Source organism: Dermacentor albipictus, unplaced genomic scaffold, assembly GCF_038994185.2.
Source record: "Dermacentor albipictus isolate Rhodes 1998 colony unplaced genomic scaffold, USDA_Dalb.pri_finalv2 scaffold_11, whole genome shotgun sequence".
NCBI lineage: Eukaryota > Metazoa > Arthropoda > Arachnida > Ixodida > Ixodidae > Dermacentor > Dermacentor albipictus.
The window spans coordinates 5,342,253-5,362,744 of NW_027225565.1; the positions used below are offsets into that span (position 1 = coordinate 5,342,253).

Below are 20,492 nucleotides of genomic sequence, written 5' to 3' on the forward strand. Positions count from 1 at the left end.
CACGTGACAGCGACAGCGCTACAAGCGAGGCTATGGCTGTCGCGTTCACTCGTCGTCTGCAAGCTGAACTCCACGCGAGCGACGGCTTTGAGCGACGACTTCCCGGTATGAGGGCAGCAATATACGCGCTGAATCTAGCGTGACGCATGCTTTATCAATTTAAGTTGATGTATTTTACTGAAGAAGGAGCACAAAATATTTCTGAAGGTCTTGCACTAGGTTCTTATTCTTGCACGTGTAAAATTCAATAGTTTGCTCGTTCCGTGCGACAAACAGTAGTATTTGAGTTATGTACATCCAGTTTCGGCTTCGCACAATTGGCTAGTCGCTCATAGCATTTCCAGGCGACGAGCGACGAGTTCTAGATTTCTAGAAACGAGCGATCGAGCGACAACACCGAGCGATTTGTTCAAGCGACGGCCCGTTTCGTCGCTCAAAGCCATCGCCCGTCACCGTCGCGCGCAAAATCACTCTCGTAAAGTTTGGACTTAACGCCGAACTCCTCAGAGAAACGCAAACTCTCTAAAATTTCCATGGCCGTCTCAGCAAAACACCACCAAACTACTTTGCACCGTGCTTCGTGTGCAGCGGCAGCAGTTGGCCCGGATGAACACCATTGTTGACGTCACGAGGTGCCCGTCCAATCACAGGCGGAAACGAAGCGCGCGAGCTGGGCGTGTCTGCTGCTGCACTTTTCGTCGAAATAAAATATGTTTGCGCTTTCTTTCGCTCAATTTCGATGCGAATTCAGAGGATTGAAAACAACGGCGTACTGCTCTTCACTCATTTTTTCTGGAAAAGCTTTCAGCTTCCCTTTAATGTGAGAAATTCTTAGGAAGTCTAGATGTTGTATGAACCCCTATTGCAGCATCTTGTATGCAAATGTGCTAATGCTACTGGCTCTAGTAAGAAAAAGTATTTATGGCACGGTGATTTACTGCCTAAAGTTGCTCTATGGACCAATGAATGTACTGCTGGCTCTACAGTGGATGTGTAAAGCAAAGGTGTAAGAAACCTAATGAAAATAGTGTGTAAATGTGTTGATTTATTTATCATCTGTCCGATCCAGAACAAAATTCAGCAGAGAATTTATTGCTATGTAATGTAAATGTGCCTTGCATTGAGAAATAGAATGCACAGCTGTCAGCTGTGTTTAATATAAGGATCACAGCATGTCGACCCAATCGAAATGCTATCATTGTGTCACTTACTTTATCAGTTGTCTAGAATGTATCTGTTTCTGGAATGTATTTATTACGCGTTCTTGCAAAAGCTGTATCAGGATGACACATATATAGTGACAGGCGGTAGCTTTACTGAATCATCACTTTAGTGTCCCATACTCACTGAGAAATTTCCGCTTGGCGACAGGAAATATCTAAATCGTTCCACAGAAGAAAGGCCTCGTCGTGTCAATGTGTCCGAGACTCATTTTCGATTTTGTGTGCACTGTTTATCATATGTGGCAGCTGAAAAGTGCTGGCACTAATATGTTAATCTGTTTTCTTTTAGTAGGATTAAGTAAAGCAGGCATGAAATAGTCTAAAAATTTTTTAGATGTAGAGGGAACTATGAAAATGTCTTATTAACAGAGCAGATGGAAAAGATAGTTGACTTCTGTTAATTTTTCTTTGATGAAACTGATCACATTGATCAAATTATCCAGCAGGTCAAATTAGAAAAAAGAAGGGCACAAGGACACCGCTGCTGCTCTTATTTCACAGTACTTACCTCAATGTAATGCTCCCCCTGATCTAATCCACTGCCAGTTTTTACGGATTCAAAGTATATAGGAAAGAATGTGCTCCCAAAAATAACATGCACCCAGTTTTATAACATGAAAACCTTATCATACCTATAATTCTGGCAATCAGAGAAAAAAATGAAACCTTCATAGATCCAAATTTCTTAAATTTAATGTCCATATTTGTCCTACTCTGACAGCCCTCTAATCACTATGGGCCATAATATGTACTCCATGCAGTCCCCTGTGTTTCGTGTTCTGCATTTCTGGAATGACTCCATAACCATTGCGAATGGGATGGTGGCCCATGCATAGCCTAACCACTGCAACATGCTGAGAACGTGTGACGCAGCTTTGTTGTTGCTAGCTTAGCATGTAAAATAACTTTTTCTGTAAATGCTCTTTTGTAATCAAAGCGACATCACCTGCTTACACGAACATTTCTTCTGTCACCACTTTGTGATGATAATAGTGATGATGCTGGTTCTGATGGTGTCTATCGACAATGCCTCAAACATGGTTTCGGTTTATTTTATTGTTACGCACTGGCAATTTTCAGACCCATTTTCTTGGAAAAAAGGTGGGCATTGCTATTGGGTAACCATGATGATAATTAATTGTGAACTGCCTTTTCACTTCAAACTCTGCCAAGGCAAGGCCAAAAATTATCATTGTTTGCAGGAGATAGCATGTCTCCGATGCAGTCATTGTCCACTAGTGCCACCATGACAGGTACTGCAGCCATTGGGGCCATGATTGGGAGTTGCCATTGAGGTCAGGTGTGCACGTGCTGACTAGCAAAGTTTGAATTATTCAGTTAGGAACACTCTCAGAATTTAATCGAGTTTTGGCCTATAGAAATGCATGGGTGCTGGCTAGGGCCTTCGGCTCAGATGAAATTGTCCAGAGTCAAATTAACGGGAGTCTACTGTTTTAAGTTTAAAAACAACTAACTTTGCTGCACCTTAGAATGCCACCAGTGCTGAAACCTCATTAATGTACTGTTGTTAAGTCTCACACTTCAATGTAATATCACCTAGCTGAAATTTCAGATAGTTGATCATGTTGCATTTGCCTGACCACCAAATTTGCCTGTCTACGTCATCTTGCATGTCATCACAATGCTGCAATGTGCAGATGTCAGACATTCCCTGCCTAAATAGCAACTAGCTGGCTGTCTAGGTTGCATCAAAGAAATTCAGTTTGTCACTAGTGATGTTCATGTAATTTTTATCCACCCTATCACGAAAGTGTGCAGTTGAAGTTGTAGGTGTGGGACTCAACGGTGTTCTTGGTTTCGGTTGGTTGCATAAATAACTGGCCTGCTGCTACCAATCAAGCCCATCCGTGTTGCTCAGTGAACTTTATTTTTGCTGATTGCTGTTCCACTGTAGCATTGTAAGCACAGTACAGCGACAGCTATTGAGGTTGCCCTCATGAGGACTTCTGGCTTGCCATGCTTGAATGCTACATCTTCAAAAACAAAGTGATGAAATGTGGCTTGGTTGTAAGCACAAATATAAACGCTTCCTGCATATATTTGTCATAGAATAGCTATAGATTGAAAAGGCTGGCCAAAAGCACTTCATTTGTACTAGTCTTAGCTACCAGGCATCACTGGAAATGCAAAAAAATTTCCTTTTAAGCCAAAACAAAGGTATGGGGATGTGGACTAGCAGCAGCTGCATTCATAGCTGCACTATACTGTATTTACTGCACCCCCAATTGCATCCCCAATTTCACTCTTGAAAATTGTAGGTTTCTTTTTTCCTTGTGATAATTGCAGCCCCAATTTCGGTCCCGTGCTGTACGGCTGTGTTGTAGTTTCTCATTTCACTGGCTCCAGCTGATTATGACAGCGCATGCTACATGCCACCTCTAGGTGAAAAAATTTATGCTTTCTGCTGCGGTACCAGTGCAACAGCTAATCAAAACACTGTGCATACAGCTGCGCAGCTAGCAGCGAATGGACAGGTAAGCAATATGTTAGCCCTATTTTTAAAATGAAGCTTTCTTTGCTTACTTCTGCACGATTTAGTATGTCATCATCATCGGTCGTCTCGCCGAGTAGAAGCAGTCATTGGGGGATACAATCATTTTCATGAGGCTTTGCGTGAGTAAGCATAGAATGCATTGGTGCATACAGCTCACATTTCTGGCACTGCGCCATGCTCTCTATCTTCATGCAATGCTAAGAATGCTTTCGGCCATCTAGTTAGATGCATCTAGTGCAGACCTATGCGAAATCTTGCAGTGATAGCATCACCAAACACAATCTCTTGAGAATATTGTCCTTGAATGAAACTTACCTTTGCTCTGCAAGGTACACCACTGTGGCTTATGACCGTTACTGTATGCGTTCATGGCCCAAATACACAGCACATTTCTTATTGCGATATGCTGTTCTGTCTTGCTGGCTCATCAAAGCTTCGCTTGCACCTATTTCCACAGTGCATACTTTTTTTTTCTTTAGTTTGGAGGCAACTATTCCACAAGTGTACTCTGTTGCTCGATTTTCTGCTTGTATTGCATTTTTATGTGGGCCATGAACTGTAATTCCACTTATACAGCTGGTATAAGTAAAACATTATGGAGTATGCAGTGGAGCAAGGAAATATGATGCCAGAAGGCATTTCGGTGTGGACGAAGTCCACATGTCCTACTGGCAGAAGCAGCATGACCAGCTGCTCACTGCTGAATAGGGCACATTGTTCTTGGTCCTAGAAGGTGCGACAGGAAACCATTATTGTTTGCAAATTGTGTACGTGTATATTTGCTTCAAAGTTAAGTTTCTAATGAATTTTCTAGTCATTACCATCTTACCTTTAACTTCATTCTGTTTCGAAAAAGTTCCTGTAAAACTTACCCTGCATGTTGCATCCCCCAACTTTGCTTTGGTCTTTCAGGGAAAAAAGAAGTGTGTTCATTATGTGAGTGAATATGTTATTTGCAGTGTGGTATGTGCAGATTATCTTCAAAACACCAGGCATGATATTGTGTGGCATCTGAAATTTCATTTGTGTTTATATATGTTGATTCTATCGGGTATGATGTAGTGCCACTGTAATGTCGAAATAATCGAGCAGATTCAGAAATGTAATTGGAAACTGTGCATACTGAATTTAGCATTGTAGTCGACAGGTTCAAGCACAATCCATGCCTTTGCAATGAAACTCGAGCTGTAGTAATGCACAGTGCTGCGACTGTGACTTGCTATGGCTTACTGTGGACCCGTTTTGGAAATTGGCATTGTGTAAGCTAAAAGTATTTTGTTACATCTAGCTCAAATGCGAGTTTTACTGTATCACATCAGCTGTCTAGAGTTCAACCATGCTCGGTTGCATCTGGTGTCTTCTGTGCAGCTCACATGGGTAAACATAAGCTTCAGCGATGCCCTTTCCAGTTATCATAAGTAACTGTGTTTGTATTTCTTAAAAATTCTCACAGGCAGGAGAATACAGGCATGGAGCCATTTTTGTTGCAGATAAGACACCTGCTGTGGTGCCGTATTCACTGTGGTGTTGAGCACAAGCTTGCAGGATTGATTTCAAGTCATGGCATCCACATTCTGGAGGAGGTAGAAGGCAGAAGGAGGTAGATAGTGTTAAAAGCTGAGGGTGTGAATTGAAAGAGCACCAGGCAGTTAGAATTAATCTGGAGCTCTCCACTACCTGTCGTTGTCCGGGGGGATATTCTGTAAGTGTCCACCTAGTGTACGTGTCCATTTTGTCTGCTGCTGAAGTTGACAGGCTGTACCAACCAATCAGCAGCAGATGAAATGAACATCTAAAGGTCTCCTTGATTTGGCTGCACTTTCTGCACATAGTTCACAAAAGCGTCATGCAGGTTTCGTCAGTGCAAGTGCCACAAGTGCAGCAAAACACTAGCGCTCTTTGTGGCGCAGTTGAATCAAGTGCAGTAACATGCACAAGCCACGTCGTCTGCTGGAGCCGCCGTGCACGTTGCGAACGACGCCAATGACGCAACGAGGTGATGATGCTGCTCCAACTCCTCCAACGTATGCTGTTCTTCAAAGAGTGACTACTGTGTCGTAGTGGCTGTAGTATGGCCAATGTTGTTCTATTGGCAATGGAAATTGTGAAGGACAATGAAAGTGACGACGAGTTTGACAGTGCTTTTACCCTTGCTACATGCAAACTTATACACGTGGACCGCAACTGCATCAGTGGCTACACTGACGAAGTGACACGCAGATACCTTGAATTATAGTTCAAAAATCTTTTTAGGTTGTCAAGAAACATTTGACGATGTGTGCGAATGCTTTAGGCGCTCTTTATTTTACCCATACGCCGTGAGCGGACGGCACAAAATATCTGCTCTGGAGACTATTTTGATTGCCCTCGGCTATTTAGGAAACTGGAGCAGCATGAATTCTGTTGCCGATCTGTTCGACGTGACAGAGTCATCTGTTGTGTGTCTTCTGTCTGTGTTGAACTTCTTGCTGGAAATCAGTGCTGAAGTGATCACATAGTCAAATGATGCGCAGATGGCCCAAAGCAAGGCAAGTTTTCTCGTGAAGGGTGGTGGGAAAGGCCCCTGAAATACAGTTAGATTTATTAATGGCAGCCATATAGAAATCACAATGCCGGAAGAATCTACTGCTACATACACACAACAGGAAAAAAATGGCCATCGATCATTTTGTAGGAAATTTGCAACGAAGATAACAAATTCCTGGACGTGTTCATCTGCTTTCCAGGCTCTGTGCATGATGCCCACGAGCTGAAGGAGAGCCCTTTTCTTTTTTTCTGAGGCAACCACTAAATGCAGAGACGGGTGCTACCTTCTGGGTGACTTTGCATACCCGCACCTTCCATGGCTATTCGCACTGTACAGACACAACGGTCAGTTTTCCTCCGTGGAAGAGGAGTTTCAGCAAATATCACAGCCAACAAAGGGTAGCCTCGGTCTGAAAAGACCGGGCTTCAGGACACTAATAAAGTTTTGTGAATGAATGAACAAAGGGTAGCGATCGAGAACACTTTCAAGCTCTTGAAGCAACTCTTCAGGAAGCTCTACCTTGTCGATGCAAAGTCGGGCAAGATAGTGTTGGGTGCCTGTATCCTCCATAACTGGTGCAACGCTGAAAGAGACTTCATGGCCGAGCTTGTCGACCTTCCTAATCATGAAGATGAAGGAAACAATGAAGAAGTCGACATCACACCACTGTGTTGCGAAAGCCGAAGGCAAATCATTGCTCACTAGCAGTGCTGAAAAGTTTGCTCGCGGAATGAAACATTTCAATTTGCTGTGATATTCACTCATTATTCGATTGGATGGCACCACTCAATTCCTTAAGCAAGGCCATCCTTTCCTGGTGTCTCTTCTCTCTTGCAGCCTCAGCATCTCCAATAATCCTTAAAAGGGATTGCACAGGCGTCTCCCTATAACGCCTTTTCTTGTTCCTTCCAAGCTGTGGCAGTGCTTGGGGCTCGCAGCCAGGTTCCTCTTGCATTTCTTGCCTGTAAAATGCATGCGAATGACTTCTCATCGTGTAAATCAAATAAAAACTACTTACCCTGATGCATTGTCTTGTTCCAGGGATTTCTCGCCAGTCATAACCCTCCCCTGTGTCATCAGCACCATTGGTGTTATATGCTGCTGCTTCTCCAGCACTTCCCCCAGCTCACTGGAAAATGTAAGCAGTTTTTAAAGCAGCTGGCAAAGTGACAACGAAAAATGGAGATTGAGCCAAGGTTACTAACTTCTCGTAATCGCATGAGACTTGGAAGTGACTGAGGAGTTATTCTTTGCTTTTGTTTTTCTTGTACCGCCGCTCCAAAGAATTCCACTTGTTCTCAACTTGAAGTGCTGTCAAGTCAAACTTCTCTCTCTGCATCGGGCAGCAGCTCGGTGCCTGCGCTCGTCCCCGGATGTGTCAGTGCCAGCTCAAAATTATCAGCTGGCAGGGAAGTTGTTGGAATGTCGGCTGCCGGGGCCATAGCTACTTGGCTGCTGTTCTGTTGTGAACTCTCAGCTCCAGTGGCCTCACTCACAAAAAGGACACTGACGTGGAGGCCATCTATGAAAACAGAAAACATAAATTTGTAGAGGGTCATCAAGCAATCGCAGTGTGAGCAGTGGTGTGAACTGCCAGCTCGCAGTGAATGCTAAATAAATTATGTTGTCCCACATGTGTTACGAACCCATTCACATGTGCTCAAATTGTGACGCTTACCTTTTGTCTCGTACAGCAGGCCTCCTTGCTCCCCGGCCACATGAACACTGCTTTCGTTTACAATGGGGAACACATCCTTTTCCTGATCATTTGTCTTCAGCTTCATGTCGTCTGCAACAGCCGGATTGCAAGAACTCGTGACCTCGTGCACTGAGGAGAACTGACAGCAGAGTGAGTGTCGGTGTGCAAAGAACTCGTGCATGAAAAGGCCTGCCCGGTGTAAAATCAAGTGCGTCAGTGGAGGTGGCGCGCGCTGCAATCGCCTAATCAAGTGCCAGAGTGCAGCACTCTTGAACAAGTGCCAAATGTGCAGGCTAATGGAGGAGACCTTAGGTGGACACTTACAGAATACTCCCTCGCCCCAGGTATTGCCTTGTCACATTAAACTTCATAATTGCAAATATTGATAAGATAAGCATATATATTGATAAGATCCTTAATGGTTGTTCAATAATTATGTGTATTAGGATTTTGTCAGATAAAGTTTTAACATCTTGGAGCAGGTGGGCCTCTGCAGCAGCCAGCAATAGCTTTCTGAACATTCCGTACGGTCTTTGTGGAAATGTCTGCAGACCTGAACAATCTCTGTAAATGCTCTAGTGTCAGATATTGAATGTATTTTTTTTTTTTTTTCTGGGGTTTCGCGTTCCAAAGCCATGGTAATAAGGCACACTGTAGGTGGGGGACAGTGGATTAATTTTGACTACCTGGGGTTCTTTAACGTGCACCCAATGCACACTACACAAGTGTTCTTGCCTTTCACCCCCATTGAAATGAGGCTGCCAGAGCCGGGATTCGATCCCACGCCCTCTGACTTAGCAGCGCAACGCCAAAGCCACTACACCACCACAGCAGGTATTGCATATTGCAGCTTGCTAAAGAGTCTTTAGAGCTAGGTTCCATTTTAAGATCTGATGCTGTTCTTGATGCATGCCTACTAAGAGTTTGCTTGTTAATATTGCTGCAAACAGCAATTATGAGCTAGGAAATGGACTTATCAGGTTTCTTCATTTGTCATGCTTTGAATCAGGTAGGTACAGCACAAGTTTGAAGAAGTTGATTTAGGCAAGTTGGAATAGCAAATCCATGGAAGGCAACTAGCTTAGAAGTGGCACTAAATGCAAGAACACTGAATAGAGATGTACGCACAGCTCTGTCTTCCAACTATAACCTTTAGCTTGTCTTTTGTTCTTGGGGTTGTGCTGTTTTCTGCCTTGGCTTCCTCCATTGTTTCAGCTGCTGTGCCAGAGCTGCTTTATATGAGCGAACAGATAATGCTTACATTAGGTGCTGAGAAATGCCAGTGGTTTTCTATTTGGCTCATCTCGTGCAACATGCTACAGCATTGATCTAGGCATAATGCCTGCACCCTCTCACTCCGATGGGATTCTCATTGCACTGCACATGCTGTTGGCAAGAGTCACGGATTCATGAGGGAAATACATAAAAAAGAAAGTGCTGGGTGTTAAAGGGACACTAAAGAAAAACATTAACCTTTCAGGCACTATGCACATATACAGTTCTGTATGCCAAGATGGTGTTTAAAATGTGCCACATACATCTTGAAACATGTTTGATTGGAATTGTGCTGCAAGCTTGAATAACGTGCAAAATGTTTTAGTATAATGAGCGGAAAGGTGAACGGTTGCATATTTTTTGCTTGGTGAGAGTATGTCATTGTGTGTAGTGGGTTCACTTCCATTGTTCTTCACAATATGTTGCATAAGTCATAATTTTCAAGTAGCTGGGTAGGAGCTTTTTAAGCCTGCTAGACATGAAATAGTTGATGTTCGCATATCTGATGTTCCTGTACTGAGCTTTTGCATGGAGTACATATCCTGTAAGCTTGACAAAACTCACTTAAGCGGTACGCTTTTTATGATTTAAGTATGTAAGAAATGTGGTAAGTTTTCAATTAATTTGACGTAATTGGCACCTGGAAGGGTTAAAGAATTTGACTGCTAAAGTACTCTTTGAAAACTCTATTTACAATAATTTGATGCTAAGAGGTTGACTGCTAGAAGAAAAAATAAACCCTAACTTCCGTTTTTTCCAGTATGTCACTGTGATGTCACGAATTACAAAGTATTTTGTAGTATTTGGGTCATGATCGCACAGTAAAGTTTCTCAAAACTTGTTAATTCAGTCTTTGGCTCCCTTATAATACAGTGGAGTCCATCTTTGCTGATAAAAAATGGCTGTGGCTTAGCTAAGGTTAAGCCCAGGATGCGAAGCATACTAGCCTTTATTTTAGTTGTTGAACCACTGTTTAGCCTGGTGAACTGCTGTTGCTTGGCTATATTTGGTTCGGCTAGACGAAGAAACAACTCATGCAGGCGAGCGCACGAGCTGAGACCCGGCTATGTAGCTACGCGGCCGCAAGCGAGCGCACGAGTTGAGCCTCCGCTTTTGCAGCTGTTATGACGTCATATGGTAGCTACGCGGCCGCGTGCGGCGCAGCAAGGAAGAGCGTGGTTGTGCGGTTAGTATGCTTCGCATAATAGAAGCAACTTAATAACAAACATAGCAAACTTAAAAGTGAATAGACCCACATATGAGACGCGCAGCAATGAACAATGGCTCATACCCTCAATGGTAGCTACGCAGCCGTGCGCGGCACAGCAAGGAAGAGCGTGGTTGTGCGGCTAGTATGCTTCGCATAAAAACTGACTAGGCCTGTGCGGGCGCCATGAAAATCCATGACATTATGGCAAGGTGATGCAGAAAAGAGGGATCGTGCCACATTTTTTCTGGCTTACCAAGCCTACTCTAATTGTAAGAGTGGCTTTCTCTGTTATTTTTAGTAGCATTATTTGCTAATAATATTAAAGCGTGTTAGCTTATTTACTAATTAGTGAGACATATAGTTCTGGATGTTCTATCACATGAACATGAAGTGTCTTTAAATGTGATCTATCAAGAATGCAACCCCTGCTAACTACTGGAAATTTCCATAAGGCTCCAAGTCTATTCCCACTGGTACCATGCAAACTGGCAAATGTAGGTGCATCTGGCAAGCCTGCGAAATACAGCCTCGCAGGCAGCATTGAAAGTTGTGGTTGTTCAACAATGCCCGAAGCCAACTAGTCGGATGTATGGCCCAAAGCTTACAAGAAAGTTGAAGCTGCTATTTTTTGACACATAGAGCCTCTGTTTCGATTGTTTGGTCATTTCTCAGTAGCAGTAGGTATTCCTCAGATTCCAAAATAGCAGCAGGAGTGTTTTTGGTTACAGATTTTGCATCTTCTGCTCATGGACCAGCTTGCCGTGGGAGGGTTATGGCCATGATGGATGCGACGCATGCGTGTGGTCCTTAGCCGACTAGGAGTGCAGTGAGGCCAATAGCTGCCGGGTTCGTCGGCTGTGTCGTCTGCTATTATGACTGTGTCAGTGTGCACTTGTTGTCACATGACCTTTTTTTTACTTGAAGTTGCCTCTTTCATATCAACCAGCCCATATGGACAGCTTATCCTAATCATGCCATCCACAATAACTCAAATGTACAATGTAGTACAAAAGCAGACTCCCTGCCACAGGTCAGATATAAAGAAACGCAAACCCACTATTGCTATAGTGAATGCTGCCCAAAGCCACCATGCTATTGTGTTGACATAAACCTCGGTACAAAAACAAATAAAAGATTTTGTTTGTGAATGTAATCTCGAATATTCAGTTATTTCATATCTGCATACTTCAATTGGTTATAAGCTATCGATTGCTGAGTTTTTTAATTGAATTTAAATACCATATCGACAAGTGTAAGGGCTGCACTTTTTTTCATAATTTTGACGAGGTGCGGCCGGCGCGGCTCTTGCATTGGACTGAACCTTTTGGTCGGAATGATGCTGCGACTTGTGCACACCCTGGATGCACCATCGCATCAGAAGCCTACACGCAGCTCCCACCATCTAGTAGCAGTACGTGGAAGTATGCAGCGTGCGGAAATTTGCTCATGCATGCGCGCGGCATCGGTGCACTGAACGCAATTGCTTTTCCTTTGGAACTTTTTCCAAATTTTGGGCTGCCAAGCTGGGGAGGGGGGGGGGGGGGCAAAAGTGACGCTTTCAACACTAAGAATTACTAATTTACTAATTACACCTTAATATTTGCCTTTATTGTATTTTTAAATATTAGTGAAATTTCTGTTACAATGACTGGCAGATAGATATTGCTGTACCCTCGTGATAGTTATTCTTGCACTGAATGCCTGTATTGGTCAGTAGCATATTTGTGAATATTTTTTTCTTAGTCTGTGTTGCGTCTTTTAAAACATTTGCAGTGTTAATGCAAATTGTTGGCAGTCATTTGTATAGTTCATTGCTTCTTCCAGATGTTATTTATGGTGTCGTTTGCATGAGCATAGTTGTGGTAAGTATCAATGTGTGAAGAAAGCCCATCTGGTTGGAACAATACATAGTAAAAAGGAAGGAGCCAGGATGACAATCAAAAAGATTTAATAACCTTTTTAACGTTTCGACTCCCACACAGGAGCCTTGTTCACAAAGTCCTTTTTACTATGTATCATTCCAACCAGATGGGCTTTTTAGTATGTATGTATGTATGTGTGCTTTCATGAATGTGTGCCGAATAAAAAAGAACAGTAAGTGTGTAAAAGAGAAGCTTGGCTTGTAGCCATGGCAATTTGTGTTGTAAGTAGGATTGTGAATACTATTCTAGATGTGAAATCAAATCGAGTGGCAACCAGCCAAACAATTTTATTCAGCTTTTTCAATATTTAGTTTCGAAGTCCATAATGATCCAAACTATGAAACAACTTAGTGTCGCTATTGACCCTTGCTGCGGTGATCCCATGGGCGCTGCCATGTTTGTTCACATGGTGATGCGTCCATTGCTTGCCTCAACTGTCTCCGTTGCCTCCGCGTTTACAGTGAGTGTGTATGACGCAAGTGCCGCTTAGCAAACCTCTGTTTTGGGATATATCGTAGACGGTGACTGGGTGGATGACACGAAACATTGGCCACTGCTACAGAGAACATGCAGAAGCGCTTTGGAAGCTGATTAAGCTATGTCCAAATGGTGCGAGCAGTGTATATGGTGCTTGTTTTAGAAGCGAGGCTAAATATGTATTCCAAACTATCCAAACTTTCCGCTCATGAATTGAATCAGGGTTAGTGTGTTTTGCTCTTCGTTCTTTATTTGGCAAATATTTTGGAGCAGCGGCTTGTCACATTTCTGACTCACTAAATTCCCTTGGTGCGGTCACTATCTGACTATTTCTGCCATATGGCTCACGGGTGTGCTCAGTTCCGATAGGTTTGTTGTTGCTGCGCGCAAGGCTTGAAAGGCAGCCCTTTTGTACATTGTAATATCTTGTAGCAAAGATGTATTATCGCTAGTAACTCACTTACTTTTGTGGGCCATCACAAAACATTCAACTTCGATCATCAACGCGCTATCTGTGTAGTCCGTCATTTATTGTGTGTATATGGTATGTATGTATTCAAGTGTGCGCCCATTCACTTATTGACATGTTGGCGATAGAGTGGGCGTAAGATTCTGTGCCAGTTGGGGTAGATGTGCGTAGATACTGTGCGTGAAACATACTATGACAGGAAGCAGCGCTACTCCCGTAACACTGCTTCAACATTTACATTAATCTTGCTGAATTTTTGTTTTGCATGAAAATTTCCTACACGCACGCCACTTTGCGTGCTACTATACTGTGCAGCATGTCAATGCCATGTTCCTGTGTTGCTTTGCTTTCATGGCCACACCTAGACGGCAGTCAATAAAGTATAGTACCACGTCAAAAAGCAGCATAGGTGTTTTTTTTCGTTAACCTGATTATAAAAGCGCAGTAACTTGTTGTGTTTGTTTGTAGAGTAAAACGGAGCTGGTGTTTTCAAGGTGCTTTCTGCGTAGTGCCATCCCTGAACTTCTGGCTTTAAACAAATGGTTCAGAAGGCCTGTTATCTCAATGTTGTAGGCATATACCAATTGCTTTCTAATCTTGTTCTGAGTCAGAAGTGGGTGATAACATGGAAGCGCGGCATAGGTGGAGCAAAAATAGAGTGTGTCATGCAAACACTAGTGCATGCAGTTTGCATGCAAAAGAGCCATAAAGTGCTCTTGTGGGTTGCCTTTTGTGTTTCATATTGCAGTTTGTGCGTCAATCATAACTTGTGCAACATCATTCTGATAAAATCATGGAAAAGCCCACATGCAACATCATTCTGATAAAATCATGGAAAAGCCCACATTACACAAAGCTTGTTCTGTGTGCAGCTTGAAACTCTTGCTAGAAATAGAGCACATAGGCAGCTATATTTATAAAGAGCCAGTGAGCACGCAATGTAGATAAACACTTCTCCTTGCTCAAACACTTCTCTTTGCACATTTCCAGTATACCCATTACAACCACTTCACATTAGTATGCTGGTCGTGAGGGTGCTGTGAAAACATTTAACACATGTTAGTTGAAAAACAATGCAGTATTTGAATCACCCCATAATTTCCTTTACCTCTACTGGACACTTGTTAAATCAAGCTTTATTCAAACTATTAGTGCACTCTGAATTATTGGTAATTCAACATAAAGGTGCTGGCACCTTCTTGAGGTATGGTGGGAAGCACTAAAAGGAGATTACAGAGCACTTGATGACACGAAGCTAGATAGCTACAGATAGCTACATGAGTGATAAAAATTTTGTTTTGCAAAATCACAATTTGATGCTCAGTGATTGTGCAGCAGCATCATTGCTTGCCTGCGAAATCTGCCAGTTTTGTTGAAGTGAGGGCAGCTTTAATGAAGCCTTAGGAAGGGTATACAAAACTCTTGTTCTGAAGGAGCTCAGGAAAGCAAGAACTGTTGTTACAACGGAAATTTTTTCTAGTTGCCCACGTTTTTAACCAAAAATCATCACAATATTTTCATGCTGAAAGAAGTGCTGAATGCTGGTTGGTACCTTGAAAGTTATCCAAACTTAAATATGATGCTGAAACATTGATACTGAGCCAATAACTTCATTAACTTTCACACTCTGTTGAGTAGAGATTTAGAATTTTTGTATTTTCCTGCTTCCAAAAGCTTAGCCAGAACCTTCTTAATTAGAATTTATGTGCAAGGCTTTTTAAAAAGCTTCGGCAGTTGTCTCATGACTGGAGTGGGACTATAAAAATGCATGTAGAGTGAAATGTAAACATTTATGGATCAGCATAACATACGATAAGTCATTGGCAGTCTAGTGGTCATGGTCTGGCATGTATTAATAAAAATTAATGGATTAAACAAGACTGGATGAGATTAGCTGTTGTTTGTTCTTGGAAGCTCACACCATTGATAAACTGATTGGCAAGCCAGCTTTGCTACAGATAGCACGAGACATGGAGTATGCATGTTTGGGCGCTATGATGGGGTGTTCCTTGTACTCGCATGCTTTAGGAATCGCATTTTTTTACATTTTAAAGCATGTCAAGATAGAAGCATTGGGCCTGCCTGTGTCGGTGCTGTTCTCTCCTGCATATTACTTCAAAGTGTGTTCCTAGTTTTGTGTTCCAACTGCCTTTGTACTTGGCACTGAAACAACCTCCATATTTTGTGTGAGCAGTCTGATACACTGCTAGGCAATGCGTAAGCATATGTTGCGAGCAAATTTTATTGTATCGCAAGTCTGCAAGTGTCCAGCTCCACAGCCGACAAATTCCGATAGGTAGTGTCGGGCCTTAATTCTCTGCGCACCTGCCCCCTGCGAAATGCATTGACGCTATTTCCATGAGCAATCGCAGCTGGAGTGCTTTAAAGGTGTGAGCTGTCCTCTCGTGTTCCCTTTAGCGGCCGGCCGCACTGTACGAGCATTCAGAATGACCCAGTTTGTGCTGGTACCTTGGTTGCCACCTTTGTACAGAAGGAAAACCGGAAGTTTGGCAGGGGACAGACGAATACTTGCTGTCAATGGCAGATTTATTGTGAAAACTTTATGCATCATCAGATGGAACAGCGAAGAAAAATTTTTGATAAGTTTTAGCAAAGTCGGTGTGCGTAACTTTTTTGGCTAATCTGTTATATCTACTTCTGTATTTATAGCAGTGCAGAATATAGTGCAGCATGACATGAATGGCTGTACAGATCAGGTAAATGGTAAATCGATGGTACCGCAGCATAGAAACTAACTATCACATGATTGCCTGGGTTATGTGGATGACAGTAGTGATCGGAGAATGAGGTGCTCCTTGTACTCCAGTAATCCAACACTTGGCGTTTTACGAGGTAGTTTGATGATTAAAGAAAAGGTGTAGAGGGTTTTTTAGAGAATTCTCTGGAGAAAACATGAGGATGAAATGAGGAGAACACAAATTAAGTCAGTCTGCTCACTGACTTACCCCTTTTAGAGCTTGTTACAACAGAAATCTCTGCGCAAAAAAAAAAGTCTAGACTAGTCTTGTGACAGTCCAGTTTTTGTTGTTCTTGGCAATGTTAAGTCCTCCTGGCAAACATATTTGTAGTGTAATCATTCATCTAGGGGAAACTAGAAAAACTGGTATGCCATTGTGATGTTTGAACCAGCAACTGAGTACAAGTACACATAGCTGGTTGTGCCACTGAAGAACTGGCCAAGTGGTATGGTCAGTATGGCCCAAATTACACAAGGAATGGTGTGTAAGTACATATTATATAGAAGCTAAAGGCACAGCTGCTACTGCTCTTTTCTTTCTCTTGTTATCTTTATTATTTTATTCTGCCATTCACAAACACGTGTAGTTCAAGAGTCAGAAGTGAGCATAGTGTTGGCCTTTGATGGCGTGCTGCCTGACCAAGCACATGCCTGCACGGCTGTGAAGTTGTTGCATGTGAGATTGTCACATGAGGTTGAATTTCCGGACCCACGCTCAGCCTCGCTTGCTCTTGGTCACCATTGAAATATAATTACGCTAAAAACTCCACAGCCAAGTGTCAGTAATGGTAGATGGGGAGTGGTGCATTGTCCAATAGTGTTTGAATGTGTACAGTCAGGCACGTGAACCAAGAGGTGCTTAGTGGGCAACTCGTTCAGCCTTGTATATTATGTACATGGTTCTGGTTCTAGTCTTGCACCTGTAGGGTGTTAACACACGGGATGCTGCATGCACACATGCACACCTCAGGGAGATGGTTTTATGTTTTGTACTGTGGGGCTTCGGGCTGACGTGCCCGGACTCGGCTAGCTAAGGTCTAACACTACGTAGTCATGTGATGCTTGTCATGTCACTTTTGCTCTTCTTTCCTATTATGGAAGGCAGTCGATCGTCCTGTATCAGAACAACCAATCCCATCGATACGAGAAAAAAAAATTCGCATGGCACTTTGTATGGTACCCTCCCTCTTGCTGCTCCGCTCTCAGAAAAGCACGAGGGCTCCCTATGCAGCAGAGAAATCTCTGCACGCACTGTTCTCAAGCGCTACTCCCTCTGTGCTGCTACTCCCCCACTGAAAATTGGTATCATCAGTGAGATAGTCCAGGGCTGGTATAGTGTCACAATTCCTTTCATTCGATTTTTTTTTCCTTATCATTCACTGCTCGCAACTGGCCAATCTTGGTGATGATGTAGGCAAAGTACTGCACGTCCGACCACTGGAAATAGAAACGTTATTGGCGGCGAGGAGTTACGGAGTCGCCCTCTATCGGAAGCGCCTCGCTGCCGTAGTATGAGGGATCACGTGGCGCGCTCCTCATAGGTTTTGCTGTCAGCGCTCACTAAAAACACCACGCGCGAGCTCTCCCGGACATTTCTGTAAGTACTTTCGAAACGAGAGAAGTTTCTTACTGTCTAAATAATAATCTTGGGCAAGCTGAAAGCACACAATCGTTTACAGCCGCTATCTCTTTACCGAATACGTACAGTGAACGCCACTGCGCGCGGTCGCCGCGATGGAGTCTCCCGAACCGGCTTCTTGCGTGAAAGGTAGGTAAACGCTGAGAGCAAACTATGTGAAATATGTTCTTATAGTGTTTGTATAACTAAATGGAGCGTAATAGAATGAAGCCTCAATGCAGCGATCGCGCAGATTCGCAGCGACCGACTGCGCGTCTGCATGCTTGTCCGCGCACTGTTTCGCTTTCTCCGCGCGCGCGTTTTCGCACCGTGCCATGAGCTTTAGGCCGCAGAATATGAGCATTTGACAGTATACAGGCAACCATTGTTGCGTGGGCGCTATCAGAGCTGTTCAAAAATAATTTCATTGTAGAGACTTCGACGCCTACGGGGACTGTGATGTGCCGTCGCGACGATGCAATCTTTTTTTCATCTAAATTCTTTTACCTTTGACCTTCGAGTTGCGTCGCACTGTATGTTTATCGGCGTTCTCAGCGTGCAATTTCCCGCTGCTCCTTTTTTGTAATTCAGTGCATTAATTCATAACACAAACATGACCATATGCCATGCTTTCTTTAAATGTGCTTCTTACCGCTGCCTTTCCACTCCACTGAACTTGGCAGTATCTATAGTATCGACAAGTTTATAGACCATACCGTCATGACATTAGTCGGGCAGCGGACTCAGGCGAGCGTCTCAGTGCGCATTTTCAGAACATCGCAGACCGGGCGCCGTAGCAGAAATTTTCCTCGCGTCTGTGCTTGCTGCATACCCGAATGTAGCCGATGACTGCCGGTTTTATGTTTCGCGAGCCAAGCTTCACACAGCTTCTTGTCCTGCGGCTACGTGTGAATAAGGCCGACACCGGCCTCCGTTATGTGCGTCCGGCCCTGCGGCACCGAGCAGTAGCCTACCATGTTGCGCGCCTTCAAAGGCAGCCACTACCTATTGTAGTGCTTTCAAGCGTTGTAAAGGAGACACTCGAAGCGGGAAAATTTCGCCACTAAATGAAAACCGCAGCGTACGAGGGAATTTAAACTCGTTTTCAGCTCGCTTCGGCGCGCCCGAAGCAGCCGACGCGGCCGCTATGTCCACGTGATCCCTCCTAGCACGTCACGCCGACGGTGGCGCCAGCTTTTCCAGTGGTGGAGCTCGAGGCCAATAGTACCCAACCCAGCAATAGTTTCTTGTTTCCTGCTATCTCTTTCTTTTATGTAAAGTGGACAGTCGGCTCATTAATATAGATAGTATTTATTATATATACAATTTAATTTTTTATTTCCTCAAAGATTATGTTCAGCTTCTTGAACATTGTCATAGTCCTAGCTTTTATGATAAACTTAGAGAATCCTTTTATTTATTTGTTTCATTATACCTAATTTTCTGCATGTATCCGAGAGGTGCTATGTCATCCGAGAGGTGCTTAGTCTTTTGGGAAGTTTGTCATTCTGCACCAGCCTTATGGCTTGTAGTTGATTTATTTTTAACTTATATATGATTTAAAGGGGCACAAGGTTACTATGAAGTCAAGTTAAAGTGATAAAGCAATGGTAAGGCGTCAATATAATCGCGAACAGAGCTTTAGTAACCGAGAAATAGAGGTAAATGCATGACACGATTTGGGACCCCCCAGCGACATTCCGGTACTAGCCCGATGACGGAGGCACTCCTCATAATTTATGTCACTGGTACTCAACTGCTCGTATTAAAAAGATCAATTCATTAGGTTATAAGACTGAAGAAAATGCTACTTGTCTACTTCTGTTCGATTCTAAGAAAAAATAACATTTTGACGTTACCCTTCAGTAGTATGGCTGGTCGAAAGGTTTCGTTTTCGCTCGACTCAGCGCCGCGCGCGCTTTGAAGTTTCAGTCGTTTCATTATCGCGTCGTGCTGCGCTCGTTCTGCTGGCTCGCGAAACTTGCATTTGGAACAAGCAGCGAGAATGCCACGTCCATGTGATGTCGTGGGATGCGCGAGCGGTACGCGGAACTTGGCCAAGGGCAGTTGCAGGGGCGAATCCAACGTTACTTATCAGTGTGTGCCAACGAGTGAACCTCTCCGTTCGAAGTGGTTAAGTGCCGTACCTCTGCCACAGTGCGTTGGCAAAGAGCCAAAAAATCGCATAGTGTGCTCGCTGCACTTTCGTCCAGAGGATTACTAGTTGAACGCCGACTTACTGAAGTCGTGTGGAGTGTATTTCAAAGCAAAGCTTTCCCGTAGAGCTGTTCCGTCTGTCTTGCCTGCATTCTCCGCAGCGCAAGAATAACTGCAGGTCGAAGACGGGGCGGTGCGTGCGGCATTTGGCTTTCACGAAGGAAAAGCTACAAATGTGCAAATATATACAGCCATGACATACAGTTGCCGTCGTAGTAGTACGCAACGACGCTGGCAGTGCGAGCCCTCAGCAGCAGGTCACGTTCATCAGTGCTTAAATCGCTGAAGTCGATCCCAGCATCGCGAGCAAATGTGTCGTTGTCGGGGTCGTCCATTGCAACGAGCGTCAAAGTTGGCATCATAAAATAAAGAACCAGCTTATCGTCGCGCGCTTTTCCTTCCGCTAGCCACCATAGTTCCGGTTTCGGGCTGCTGTCGGCTCTGTGTTGGCTCTGTTTCTGTCCGCGCGTTTGAGTTATGCGCAGAGAAGCCGTAGCGCCGTCTGCGGGCGCCGTTTTACTCGCCGACGGCGCAACGTCACTATGAGGCCATGACGTTACCACTCCTCGATCGGAGAGCGGG

At 43.8% G+C, this 20,492-nt stretch overlaps 2 protein-coding genes across 9 annotated transcripts in view; one reads left to right on the forward strand and one right to left on the reverse strand.

The window, feature by feature from the left end:
* Gclm (Glutamate-cysteine ligase modifier subunit) overlaps positions 1-13,717 on the forward strand; it is a 129,752-nt gene extending 116,035 nt beyond the window's left edge. Inside the window, exons 8-11 of one of the 8 annotated variants that reach the window (XR_010567314.2) lie at positions 5,591-5,734; positions 7,307-7,403; positions 7,960-8,114; positions 11,178-13,717. The gene's annotated coding sequence lies outside the window, so the exon portion shown is untranslated. Of the gene's footprint in view, positions 1-5,590; positions 5,735-7,306; positions 7,404-7,959; positions 8,309-11,177 lie in introns of all 8 variants that reach the window. The other 7 variants (XR_010567317.2, XR_010567313.2, XR_010567312.2 and 4 more) reach the window with 7 other exon arrangements.
* The window catches only part of LOC139051362 (uncharacterized), a 144,651-nt gene continuing 131,247 nt past the window's right edge, over positions 7,089-20,492 (reverse strand). Inside the window, exons 6-8 of the mRNA XM_070528381.1 lie at positions 7,944-8,054; positions 7,284-7,787; positions 7,089-7,227 (exon numbers count right to left, since the gene is read on the reverse strand). Of these exons, the coding sequence (XP_070384482.1) occupies positions 7,585-7,787; positions 7,944-8,054 (314 nt within the window). The 3' untranslated portion in view covers positions 7,089-7,227; positions 7,284-7,584. The remainder of the gene's footprint in view (positions 7,228-7,283; positions 7,788-7,943; positions 8,055-20,492) is intronic.